The sequence below is a fragment of the Acinonyx jubatus genome, chromosome E1, assembly GCF_027475565.1.
Source record: "Acinonyx jubatus isolate Ajub_Pintada_27869175 chromosome E1, VMU_Ajub_asm_v1.0, whole genome shotgun sequence".
In the NCBI taxonomy this organism is placed as follows: domain Eukaryota; kingdom Metazoa; phylum Chordata; class Mammalia; order Carnivora; family Felidae; genus Acinonyx; species Acinonyx jubatus.
Genome location: NC_069397.1, coordinates 3,046,857 through 3,059,633, shown reverse-complemented (window position 1 = coordinate 3,059,633; position 12,777 = coordinate 3,046,857). Strand labels below are relative to the sequence as shown.

At 46.3% G+C, this 12,777-nt stretch overlaps 1 protein-coding gene across 8 annotated transcripts in view; it reads right to left on the bottom strand.

Moving 5' to 3' along the window:
- Positions 1–12,777, bottom strand: part of NDEL1 (nudE neurodevelopment protein 1 like 1) — a 90,809-nt gene that overhangs the window by 48,356 nt on the left and 29,676 nt on the right. For 7 of the 8 annotated variants that reach the window (XM_027047711.2, XM_027047708.2, XM_027047707.2 and 4 more), the window contains 3 exons: positions 10,942–11,115; positions 6,718–6,809; positions 3,037–3,188 (listed from right to left, as the gene is read on the bottom strand). In XM_027047711.2, coding sequence (XP_026903512.1) covers positions 3,037–3,188; positions 6,718–6,809; positions 10,942–11,115 — 418 coding nt within the window. Of the gene's footprint in view, positions 1–14; positions 669–3,036; positions 3,189–6,717; positions 6,810–10,941; positions 11,116–12,777 lie in introns of those variants that run through there. The other variant, XM_027047716.2, reaches the window with a different exon arrangement.

Genomic DNA, 12,777 nt, shown 5'->3' with positions numbered 1-12,777 from the left:
ATAAAAAAAAAAAAAGGAAAAAACATTACACAGTAATACAAGTACGATCTTCACAGCGTGTCCTCGAAGTGGTCTAGTCTACACCCACCTACACATAGCCCAAACGACACGAGCCCGGCTTACAGACCAGGGTACATGCTACTACAGAGACAAAGCGAAAGCGGATGAAGAAAACAGAACGTTTTCGAGAGAAGTCCGGTGGCTGTGCTACACGTGAGGTTTCGACACGAAGGGCCACCAGTGGCTGGAGGACACGGAGCCATGCCGGGGAAGGAGGTCCAGCGAGCCACAGTCTAGAAACCAGCAGAAGCGATCAGACTAGATAAAACCCTGTTTCTGGGAAGCCCTCAGATCGCCAGAACTTACAGGATATTTTCAAATCACATGCACTACTATCTGAGGAGAAGGCGGTAGGTATCATGTGGTTCCATGTGGTCAGGCCTCACTGCATCTCAGGATTCTGAGGGAAGGGGAGGGGCGGGCACACGCGCACGCACCTCCTCTACTGAAGCCCCTCCCTCCCCGTGGGGCACTGGTAAGCTCAGTGACAGAGCCACAGGCACACTCCTCCGGAGCGGGACGCAGGACAGGCAGGTTCCAGAGCCAAAGGCTTTTTAAAATGAAGTTTTTCCTGCTACTAAAAGTCCAAGCTACACACTTCTACGCTTCTGTAAGAAATGGTGTTTTTTCTTTTAACCCACCAGACTGAAAAGTGGAACTGGGAGGTGGGATATTCCCCCCCTTCCTTCTGCATCGTTAGATTTTACCTAGTCACTGCGGCAGCAGGAAGAAAGGCAGAGTTTAGAGCCAGGCAGGCCAGAAGGAAGCCAGAATCCAAGCAAAGGGGCAAGGAAGGACAAACACAGCAAAAGCACCAGAGTGAGCCTCGGGGATATGGCAACTAGACAAACCTAATTCCAGAAAGAGGTTAATATCCGGATGTGTATGTACAATCCATATAAACTAAGCACTCGGGAAAAGGCAGGCCCACAATAAGCACATTTAATTCTTACCATAAATAGTTCTATTAAAAATGTGTACTATTTAAACCAAAACTAAATATCATCTGTAACTGTTTCTCTCAGGAGGCACGCCTCCAGGTTCGGTTCCGAAAATAAAGCCTACACGTGCATCCAGGATGTTCCTCAGGGGACAGGGGCTCCGCGACGGTGCCCAAAGCCCGCACCTAGTTCCAGGTTACTCCGAATCCTCCACAACTACTTTAGACTGGGACCATCTCTGGGCATCCCTGCCCCGGGGCTCTGCATCAGCGCTCAGGAAGAAGCCAGGAGCAGTGACCCTGAACTGACCATGTTACCCCTCCCTCATCGTGACTGTTCTAAGGACCCTCTACATACCAAGGCATCCCTCCAACCAGTCCATTTCTGGTTCACGCCTGTTCTCACGTCACAGGGCATGCGAGGCAAGAAGTATGATGCCAGATAAAGACTAATAACTACTCTATTGCAGGTTAATTACAAGTTGCAAAAATCACAAGTTGGAAAAAATAATTAGGTACTGTTTTCATCGCTCAGGAAAACTACCCCTGAACTTCCCCCTGTGAATGGCAACTTTCATGTAAAGTATCTATTTATTCCGCTTGCCATTACAGTATGAAAACAGGCACTCCTCAAGACTGCCCGAAACCCCTAAACCTGAGGAAAATTAATTTTATACTTACGCTCCCTGAGGAATCCCAACGGTCAGAATGAAGCTCTGATTCATATACTGCTATTCTAGAATGTGCTCCTTACTGAAATGTGTATACTTGAAGGAAGAATTCCCGTAAGGGAGAGAGAGAACCCAAAACACTCCACAAGGGTGGACAAAAGGCGCTGTTCAGATCAGACTGTGTGCCACATCCAGTCCTCCCTAAATGTGCCATAGTGAGGAAAGCTCCTTTAAGAAACTGAAATTTCTAGAGGCGCCTGGGCGGCTCAATTAGTTGAGCGTCTGACTCTTGATTTCAGCTCAGGTCATGATCCCAAGGTCATGGGATCAAGTCCAGCGTTGGGCCCTGTGCTGAACATGGAGCCTGCTTGGGATTCTCCCTCTCACTCTCTCTCTCTGCCCCTCCCCCAGTTCTTGTTCTGTCTCTCTTAAAAAAAAAAAAAAAAAAAAGGCTGAAAATCTCTAGACTTGCATCTGTATCGCTTTCATAGAACAAGAACAGCCTCTACGACTCAAAAAACAAGCAAGGGCTCACAGTGCCTCAGCCGCTGTTCCAGGAACAGCTGCATGAGGTGACGTGGTCAGCCTACCCAGACCATGGTCCTAACCGGTTGTAGCTAAATCAAGGCACATCCAAAGGATAACCGTGCAGCGTCGGTCTCTTTCACTTGAGGTACGACAATATGTGCGGACATGGAAAGATCTCGAAAGCCTAAGTCGATATAGCAGAGCAATATTTAAGGTACAGCCCCACAGACTCTCAAAAGCATGCGGCAGACGCAGAAAAACAGGACCCTACGTGCCTAGGAACAGGCGTAAGGGTGTTTACTCTACACACCTGTACCAGCTGGAACCTGCTGCACTGAGGGCGTACCACTGCTTCCAACTTACGCCAGTTTTTTTTTTTTTTAATTCTCAACTCCCCCAAACCACCTTCTCATCATACTGAACCGGTGCCTCCTGAACTGTATTTGATCCAGAGGGTTCATATTTTTCTAAAACGCAGAGTCCGCACGGTCACGACCACAGTGCTCTCGTCCACCCTAACCACAAACTGGCCGAGAACATCTCCCAGCCTTGAAGCACCCTGACGACAAGGACGGTACCACGGCCACCTTGAATACCCAGAGCCTAACACTGCTGCCTTGCAAGAGTCTGCCTCCCGAGACGGAAGCCTCAGAGCTCCCAGGGCAACAGACTCCATGGGGACCTGAAGACAACAGATTTCAGGTCCCCTGAGATCTGGGTGACACCATCTCAGGTAGGTTTACCGGACACAGTTTACCTTTCCGAAGTTCAATAAGCTCACTTAATAACATGCAACGTCACTGCTCCAAACTGTCGTTTAAAAGGTCCAAGACTTACCCTTTGTCAAAGAAAGACGTGTGTCCTGATCGAGGGAACTTTGTGCTGTCGCTGTTCATCAGCCCACAGTTAACATTCCCTGAAAGATAGGATTTTCGTGATGCCTGGTCCTTTGCAAAATTCCTGCAAGCCGCTAATTTGGATTCTAAAGCCTACGGAAAGAAGGAGGAATGATCTGGTTGTCAAAACAGTAGCTGTACGTAAAAATCTGCATTTTAAGACACTTCTATTTCAAGACTAAAATTGTACTTTCTCAGTGGATAATGGTAGCCATTTAAGCCACAATCACCTCACTAACAGAAAGAGGGGATATTTATGCTGACTCGGACATCATGAGCTCAGAACAAGTTATTCCCCTCAGTGTTACCAAGGATTACAGCTATAATCCTGACCTTCACTAAGAAAAACGTGGCACGAGTAGACAGAGACAGATGCCAGGTTCCTTTCTGGGTTGTGGACTATCAGAGAGCCATTCATTTCCTACATTCAAGACACTCATTCATTCAAATACTTGCTGAGTGAACACTGTCCTACAGCACGACCTGTGTCTGAGGGATCAGTAGTACAGACCTGCAGTCTGACACTCGGGGAAAGAGTGGTCTAGAAACGAAGATTTAGAAGACATTCACGCCAGGGAGCAGACAAGGTCACGGCTGCGAAGGAGATCAGGAGTTCAAGGACAGAACTCTGAGTAAAATCAACCCTGAAAGGGCGCGCATATGAAGACCCACCAAGATGACAAAGAGAACGGGCAGGAAGGCAGGAAGCAGACCTGACACAGGATCAGAGAAGCAAAGAAGGCATCATGTGCACATGCTCGCGCTCTCTCAAAGAAAGAGAAAAGGGGGGAAGTGCCTGGGTGTCCAGTTAAGCTGACTCTTAATTTCGGCTCAGGTCATGATCCCACTAGTGAGATCGAGCCCCACGTCAAGCTCCCGCAGAGCATGGAGCCTGCTTGAGATTCATTCTCTCTCCTTCTCACCTGCTCACACTCTCACTCTCTAAAATAAAACTTAAAAAAAAAAAAAAAAGACATTTATAAAAAAGTCAGCGTTGAATGTTTCAAGAAGTAGGGCAGAACAAAGAGCATCCATTGGGTTTGGCGGTGCTGAGATCATCAACGAGCAGGGGACAGAGCCCAGACTGGGCTGTCTGGGAGCATGAACGCGGTAAAAAACGCTAACAATAAATGAAGACACACTTTCAAAAAGACTTGCTGTGAAGGGAAGGGAGAAAGAGGGTGACCGTTAAAGAGAGATATAGGGTAAAAGGAAAGAATGGATGCTTTTACTTGGATTAAACACTGTAGGATTCGCAATACACAAATATCACATACAAAGTATGTACATAACACATAATGTGTAACCTGTAACGATTACATACAAATATTCAAACACAGTAAAACGCTAAAAATATAGGAGACACCGACAAGAGGGCTGGAAGACCTGGGATCCAAGGCACAGAGGGACAAAATCAGCCATGGGCAGAACATGATACTTTGACCACGGAGATAAAAAGGGAGAATGGCTACAAACACAGGCGATGAGAGGAGAGTAACCAAGAAGGGAAGAGGGGAAACGAAGAAGCTGAAATCAGATGGCCTTGATTTCTCAGCGGAAGAGGATGCAGGAGTGGGGATGGAGCTTCCCGTTCAAGTCAGCGGACAAAGGAGGACAAAGAAGTGGAAAATGAAACATCCCTAAGAGCACGCAGGGCTGGCAAGTAACCGCAGACCAAAAGCTCTGGTGACGTCTGGGAGGCAGGCTGTCAACTCAATGGATAAACCACACAGGAACTCCCAAAGTCACCATTTCTGAATAGATCACTTAACGTAATAAGCAAAGCAAACAAGGAACAAAGAAAGTTGCGGACAGGAAGTCCAGGAACACGCAGAGCCAACCCAGGGGCGAAGGGCAGAGAGCCGCAGCAGAGCAGCCACGAGCCTATCCAAGCGCAGGCGGGAAGGGACCGTGAGGAGCCGCGAGACACGAGACCTGGCAAAGAAAGGCCTGGCTTCTTCCACCCACCAGAAGAAGGTGGTAATTGGTGGCGCCAGGAAAAGGAAAAAGGCCTACAGGCCCAGCTAGGATACAAATAGGAAAAGACTGGGCATATTTTGAGTAAACCATAAAAAACCAAATGCTTGACACACGGTTGAGTGGCGCAAACAACACGACCCAGGAGCCCAGCTCCCGCTCTACGATGGACAGTACACACGGGGCGGGGGCAGAACACTGTAGACGCTGCAAGTTTTCAGTTTTTACAACCAACCAGTGGAGAGTGCAAGATGGGACAGAGAACTCACAAACACAACAAGGAGCTGAGAGTGTAATAAATTGACAAACAGAGGTTTAAGCATGTCATTTAAAGTTATAAAAATAACCAAGAGACCAAAAAATAAAAAACTGGGGGGATGTGAGTTAACTTCATCTTTTTGCTGAAAGCTGGGAAGTCAAGACACCAAAAAATAAGCACATTATTTGAGTTATGGAGCTAAATACTATAATTCTTGTAACAAATGGGATTTTAAAAATGGTTAGGAGAGAACATGATGTACTGTATGAAATAATTTTTATTGTTTTTTATGCTAGGCTAAAATGCAGATTCAGAATTACTCTGATGGTCAGAAAATCACTATATCGGCCAGAAAAGGCAGACACGGGACCCCGTACCGTGGCCTCCCATTTCTTCGCTATGTGACGCATAATGCAATTTCTGCTTTTTTCAGAAAATATCTCTCACAAAAAAGCATGTGAAGGGGCAGTGGATAGCGGGCAGTTTCAGGGGCAGATCACTGAGAAGAGAGGTAGAAGTCGCCGAGGGAAACAGGAAAGGGAACCAAAGCAGGAGACGCTAACTTCACAGTGGCATAAATCCACACAGCTACGTAACTGCTTCCTGAGATCCAGGTTCAGGGAAGGAGAGGTCCAACTGCTTGACTGATCCAGACGGCAGGTCTTGTCCATGGCCAAAAAGATCACAAGTCAGCAGTGACAGAGTAAGCCATCTGTGGGATCACGGATGAGCACAAGAAATGAAAGCAAGGGATGGCTAAAAGGCCAAGAGGCTCCCACCACTGTAAGGTCAGAGAGCAGGTATTCTAGAAGGAAAAAACTGAATAAGCAGTAAAACGAGTTTAATATTTCAAAAGCCCAACTGTTCTGGAATACGGGTTAGAGCCAAGGAGACAGCACAGAAGCTCAAGTGGCCAAGGAGCAGTAAGACAGACATGACTAAGACGAGGAAGGCCCGTCGCGAGCCAGTGCTGAGTCCTGCAGAGACAGCCGAGGGGGTGGTCAGGGGGGCAGACTACAGCAGGAACAGGATTCAGGAGTGGCACAGAACACATAGCAGGCCACAGAGCAATCAGTGTAGAAAAAGATGGAGGGGCCACGATGGGGAAACGGCCATGGGGACACACAGAACGCCCCCGGGGGGGGGGGGGTGGGGGGGGGGGGGCCAAGAGCTCAGCGCGCAGGGCCGTCTGCAGAAGCACTAGCGGGCCCGAGCCCCAACACTGTTCCCCGGAGCACTCTCGGCTCATCACCAGATGCTTCTGTCTCTCTGCTTAATCAAGGCCTTCAGCACAAGAAGGTCCCCTTTTTTTCTTCCCTCCCTCCGAATTAAGAATTCAACACCTTGGCAGCTGAAATACGCGGGGGTAAATAATTGAATGCTTACCCCTACTTTCCGTAAGAGATCCCCCACGATGTTTAGTGCTGATATCCTAGCGGAAGGAGTTAGTGGACTGGTACCAAAACCGTTTGGTATAGCTAGAGAAAAAGAAGAGAGGAGTGGTTACACTTGTTGTTCCCTCTCCATCTTGTTGCCGGTTTTGTTGTTGACGTTACAAAGCAGAATACGTGCCATGAAAAAGAATTCCAAACCATGGACAGGAAGTACAAAGTGGGACACCATCAATATGTTGAACTGTCTCCTTCAACTGACTGCTATTTAGACTACACCTAATTTTACATTACAAATAATGCTAAAAGGACATATATCCTTCAAACATCTAGACAAGGATTTCTGGAGAAGCGATTCCTAAAAATAGAACTGCTGGGTCACAGGATATGCCCGTGTCGTCCACCTTAGGAGATACTGCCAAAATGCTCTCTGAGAAGGTTGTGCCAAGGTCAGCAATCTGCATGGCAACGCCATCAATGACCCGAGACATTATCTTTTTCTTTTCTTTTCTTTTCTTTTCTTTTCTTTTTGCCAATTTGATAGTCATTCTGTTGTGTTTTTGTTTCCTTGCTAACTAGATATGTGAATCTCTTCTTCTGGAAATCATCTGTTTATCCTCCACACTTTATCTACTGGGTGGTCTTTCCTTTAGTCAACGTGCAAGGGCCCTATCGACTGTAGACGTTCACCCTCTCTCTTCTAGGTCTTATACTTCCCAGTGTGACATTCATCTTCCAAGCTTTTTGTTTTGGTGGGGGAAGCCTGGGCTTCCTCACCTTGGTATCATAAATACGTTCCTCTTATGTCCTCCTTAGGTTTTCCTAATTTTTTTTTTTAACATTTACATCAGTTGATCCATCAAATATCGAAGCTTTTTTCAAATGGATAGCCAAATGTCCTGATACCGTAACATGAAGACGACTCGTCTCATCTGAAATGGCACTTTTCATACACTGCATTCCCTATATATTTTAGTTCCATTGACTTATTAGTCTATTGCACCAGAAATAGGCTGCTTTCATTACTGCAGCATTAAAACATGCTCTGCTGTCTTGAAGGGAAAAGCCTGTTGTTATTAGCCTATTTCAAGCTTTTCTTGGCACACTTACTCTTCCAGAGTAACTTTAAAATCAACTTGCCAATTTAAAAGACCCTCTTGGGATTTTCATTAGCAATTTAAATTACTCGTTGATTTGGGGAGAACGGATGTTCCAACAGTCTCCCCGCTCGGAATGGGGTTATTTAGTGTGACATTTACTCACACCTTCTTGCACGTCCCCCAGCAGACGTTTTCAGTCATGCACGTTTCTTCCGTTTACTTTTGAGATGGTGTCTACCACAGTTAAGAGCTCTCGGGCTAAACTGCTAGATATGAATCCATCTCTGCCACTGAGTCGCTATGTGAGCTTTAGTAAGCCGCCCATATGTAGAAGAGGGCTAGTAAGAACACTTCAAAGTCGTTGTGAAGTTGAAGTTAGCTAATACACTCTCGAAACACCTGCCCATAGGAAGCACTCAATGCTACGGAGCGCTGATCAGTACGTAAACGCTTTGTTGCTGCCGTTCACTGTCCTTGTCCTCCAGAATACAATCTAACTGAAGGTGGGGGCGCGGTCCCATTCACCACTAGACTCCTAGCATCTAGAATAATGCATGGCACAGAACAGGGGCTCACCAGGGTATAAACAAACTGCTGTACTTTTCTCGGCAGGTATTTCCAGACCTCGCTTTTCCCTATTATCCTCAAATTATTAAATCTGTGCTTTTATGGAAAGATGTCTTAGATGCTTTCTGGAAACCGGCAGTGTTACTCCCAAAATACAATTAAAGACAGACCACTTCATAGAGGACGGCCCTTCAGGCTTGCGCTGATTTCGCTAATCTCCGGCTTCTCGTCAGGTCTGTGCTGACTCATCTGTCACACAAGTGCGGTGATCTGGCACGCAGCAGCTTTCAGGTTGGTTAAAGTGCACGCTCTCAGTCCCAGTCTGCAAACGTCCCAGCCTACTTGGACAAATAGCACTGCCTCGGGGTTGACAATCTTAATCCTGTGCCAGAGCAAGCAAGCTCTGTGTCCCACTGACCTTGCCCTGCTCACCGCAGCCAAGTCCCTGAATTAAAACTCTAATGAGCTATGACGGGACGCGCACCTGTCTGGGTCTTACCTCAACTGAGCTCCCGATTCTTCTGATTAGGGCTCAACTGAAGAATTTTCAGAACTTAGCCACACAGTTCTGTCAGTACCAGAAAGCACACCTTTGTTCCTTCTCAAATGTTAGGAATTCTGAGATCCTCAAATACACAAGCAGCCATTCCCCAAAACGGACAGTGAGAGTTTTTGACGCCTGCGACCATGTGCACCCTGCCTGCTCGATGTCCTCGGCAGAAACCCCAGCACAAGCGCAGATAACACCACCCTAACGACTCTATGGCATTTTCCCGTTCCTGAGCCAATTTCACCTTATAACTCAGTGAAGGTAGAAGTTCTCTACTGAAGGGCTACTGAGCACTTGAAATGTGGCTACTGCAACTGGGAAACTGAATTTTAAATGTGAATTCGCTGTAATAAAAACTTAAATGTGAACGGTCACACGTGGGCTAGCGGCTACTGTACTGGGCAGGACAGATAGAGAGAGCTTACTTCGCTAACTGTCTGAAGAGAAAATCTTCTATCACTCTGAAAGAGAAGATCCTTTATTTAAAAAAGGGATGGGAAGAAAGAGCTCCAGTCTGGGAAGAAAAAAGAATGGAGGAGTGGGAGGGGCCAGAGTATCTGCAAGCTGCAAAAATGCAACAAATCTGAATGAAGCCCTGTGGGGGCTCCATTCTAAGGTTCTACGTAGTGGCCACTAAGTGGTGTTTCTGCTTAGCTGGATATAAAAAACCATACTGGCTGACAGCAAAAGGAACATTCTCACGTACTGCTCATGGATTACTCCGAATGTCACCTCTGAAAACGGCAGCCACCGAGGCACGTAACAGAAAGCCCACGCCCACCTGAGCCGAATGGTAACTTAGGGAGTCTCTCTGTACACGCCGTGTGTAAAGGCCTCTAGTCTTCAGTGATATGTGAAGTGGCCCAAGAAATAAAACTGTATTTAAATACGATCCCCAAGCTTACGTGTAACAAGGAGGTGTGGCACAAGCAAACACACACACACGGCGGAAAAAATTCCGCATTAACAATAGCTGCCCTCAGGAATGCAAGCTGGTGCAGCCACTCTGGAAAACAGCATGGAGGTTCCTCAAAAAACTAAAAGCAGAACTACCCTACGACCCGGGAATTGCACCACTAGGCATTTATCCACGGGATACAGGTGTGCTGTTTTGAAGGGACACATGCACCCCCATGTTTACAGCAGCACTATCGACAATAGCCAGAGTGTGGAAAGAGCCCAAATGTCCATCGATGGATGAATGGATAAAGATGTGGTGTGTGCGTGTGTGTACACACACACACACACACACACACACACATATATACACACACACGCACGCACACACATACACAATGGAGTATTATTCGGCAATCAAAAAGAATGAAATCTTGCCATTTGCAACTACGTGGATGGAACTGGAGGGTATTATGCTAGGTGAAATCAGAGAAAGACAAAAATCATAGGACTTCACTCATATGAGGACTTTAAGACACAGAACAGATGAACACAGGGAAGGGAAGCAAAAATAATATAAAAACAGGGAGGGGACAAAACAGAAGAGACTCATAAATATGGAGAACAAACTGAGGGTTACTGGAGGGTGTGGGAAGGGGGATGGGCTAAATGGGGGAGGGGCATCAAGGAATCTACTCCTGAAATCATTGTTGCGCCATATGCTAACTTGGATGTAAATTTAAAAAAATAAAATTATGTTGAAAAAAAAAAAAAAACCAATAGCTGCCTTGCAGCGGTTAGACTGCAGTGGGTCTTTTTTTTTTCAACTTTTCAACATGAACCTGTATTCCTGCTACCATCAAAAACTCAATGTTGCTTTGAAAAACCTGCAACTTCTTAAAGACTCAATGCATTGAGCTGCTCTTATCGTACACGCAGGCGCCACTGCCCTGTGCAGCAGCCGCCTGGGAAACCAACCTCTTCCTCTGCTCCACAGAGTGCTTGACTTCACCCACTTCTAAACTGAAATCATTGCTCACCCCATGGCGACCCCTGCTTCCATCGCTAATCCACCACAGGTGCAGACAGAAAAGACAGCACAAACCTTTGGGTGAAGGAAAGCTGTTTTCCGTCCCTTTGCCAACGGGAGTAGCTGGCAAAGAAAGCGACGCCTGCACGGCAGAGTCCATCTTTTCACAGTCCAGGGTCGGAGAGCTGGGCGCCGACTTCCTGGTGACTTCCTGCTGTCTCTCCCGGACTGCCAGTTCTTGTCTTAAATCTGCAAAATGTGGCACAGGGAATAACACTCACTCGAGGACGCAGACACACCCAGCAAAGTCACATCTGAAAAGCCGTAAAGACATTCCTCCTGAATGACTATTTCCCAAAAACGAGTTTCCTATTTAATGCTTTTTATTTCTTGGGGTATAAAAATGACAACCCTACCGTCTAAATGATCTTTTAGAACTAAAACACGTTGCGGCGCTTGGGAGGGCTCAGTCGGTTGAGAGTCCGACTGTGGCTCAGGTCGTGGTCTCAAGCCGATCAGTTCATGAGTTCGAGCCCCATGTCGGGCTCTGTGCTGACAGCTCGGAACCTGGCGCCTGCTTCGGATTCTGTGTCTCCCTCTCTGCTCCTCTCCCACTCACACTGTCTCTCTCTCTCTCTCCCTCTCTCAAAAATAAACATTTTTTCTTAATTTTTCTTAATGTTTATTTTTGAGAGGGAAAGAGAGAGACTGAGTACAAGCAAAGGAGGGGCAGAGAGAGACGGAGATACAGAATCCGAAGTGGGCTCCAGGCTCTGAGGTGTCAGCACAGAGCCCGATGCAGGGCTCGAACTCACGAACCGTGAGATCATGACCTGAGCCGAAGTCGGATGCTCAACTGACTGAGCCACCCAAGTGCCCCTCAAAAATAAACATTAAAAAAAAGAAAAAGGAAAAAAAAAGCCAATACAAATGCTACAACCTAAGAGGACAGCGAACTATGCTCACGTGCAAAAAGAAACAGGATGGAGGCCAAACCAAAACTCACACTGAACCTACAGGACACAAAAATAAATGCTCTTTTCAACTCATTTGCTTTTATTCTGTTCTTTTGGGATTACTGCAAAATCAATGAAGTACACTTTTAGAATTTTAAGTGGGTTGGTATGGTTTATTAATTACCAAATGCAGTATTTTGTTATAGAAAGGAAGCATTGAAAACAGTCGCAGTTTTTTTTCTTGCTTTCAAATCTAGAATTTTTAAGCCCAAATTAACATTTCCTTTTCCAGTTATTCAACTGACCTACAGAACACTGACGTTAAAAAAAAAAAAAAAAAAAAAAAGAAGTATACAAAGTTATCCCATTCCTGGGTATATACCGAAATGTCTATCCGTGGATAAATGGATAGACAAAATGTGATCTGTGCATATAACAGGGTCTTATGCAGACTTAAAACAGAAGGAAATTCGGACACGTGCCACTACAGGGATGAGCCTTGAGGACGTTATGCGGAATGGAAACAAGCCAGTCACAAAAGGACAAATACCGTACGGCCCCACCTCTGTGAGGTTCCTAGAAGAGTCAGATTCACAGACACAGAAGGAAGAACGGCGTTGCCAGGGCCTGGGGGCAGGGGGCCGGGGAGTTACACTGCTGTACAAGCATATAGTGAATACATACTTTCCTTTTAAAATTCTCCCTCCCTCCATCTTTTGTTTAATACATGGTAGAATGCAGATTATAAAGAAAGCAGTCTCTTCTTTATCATATGTGCACACACGCAGTGTTATTATGTGCGTAACACAGGAGAGGACCCAAAGAAACTAAGCAGGACACACACAGTGGTAGCAGTTGAGGTTCTGGAAAACAGACCAGGGTTTGAATCCCCACTGAAAAGCTCTAAGACTTTGGACACAACTCCACCTCTCTCTGCTCAGTTTTCTGACCTGTA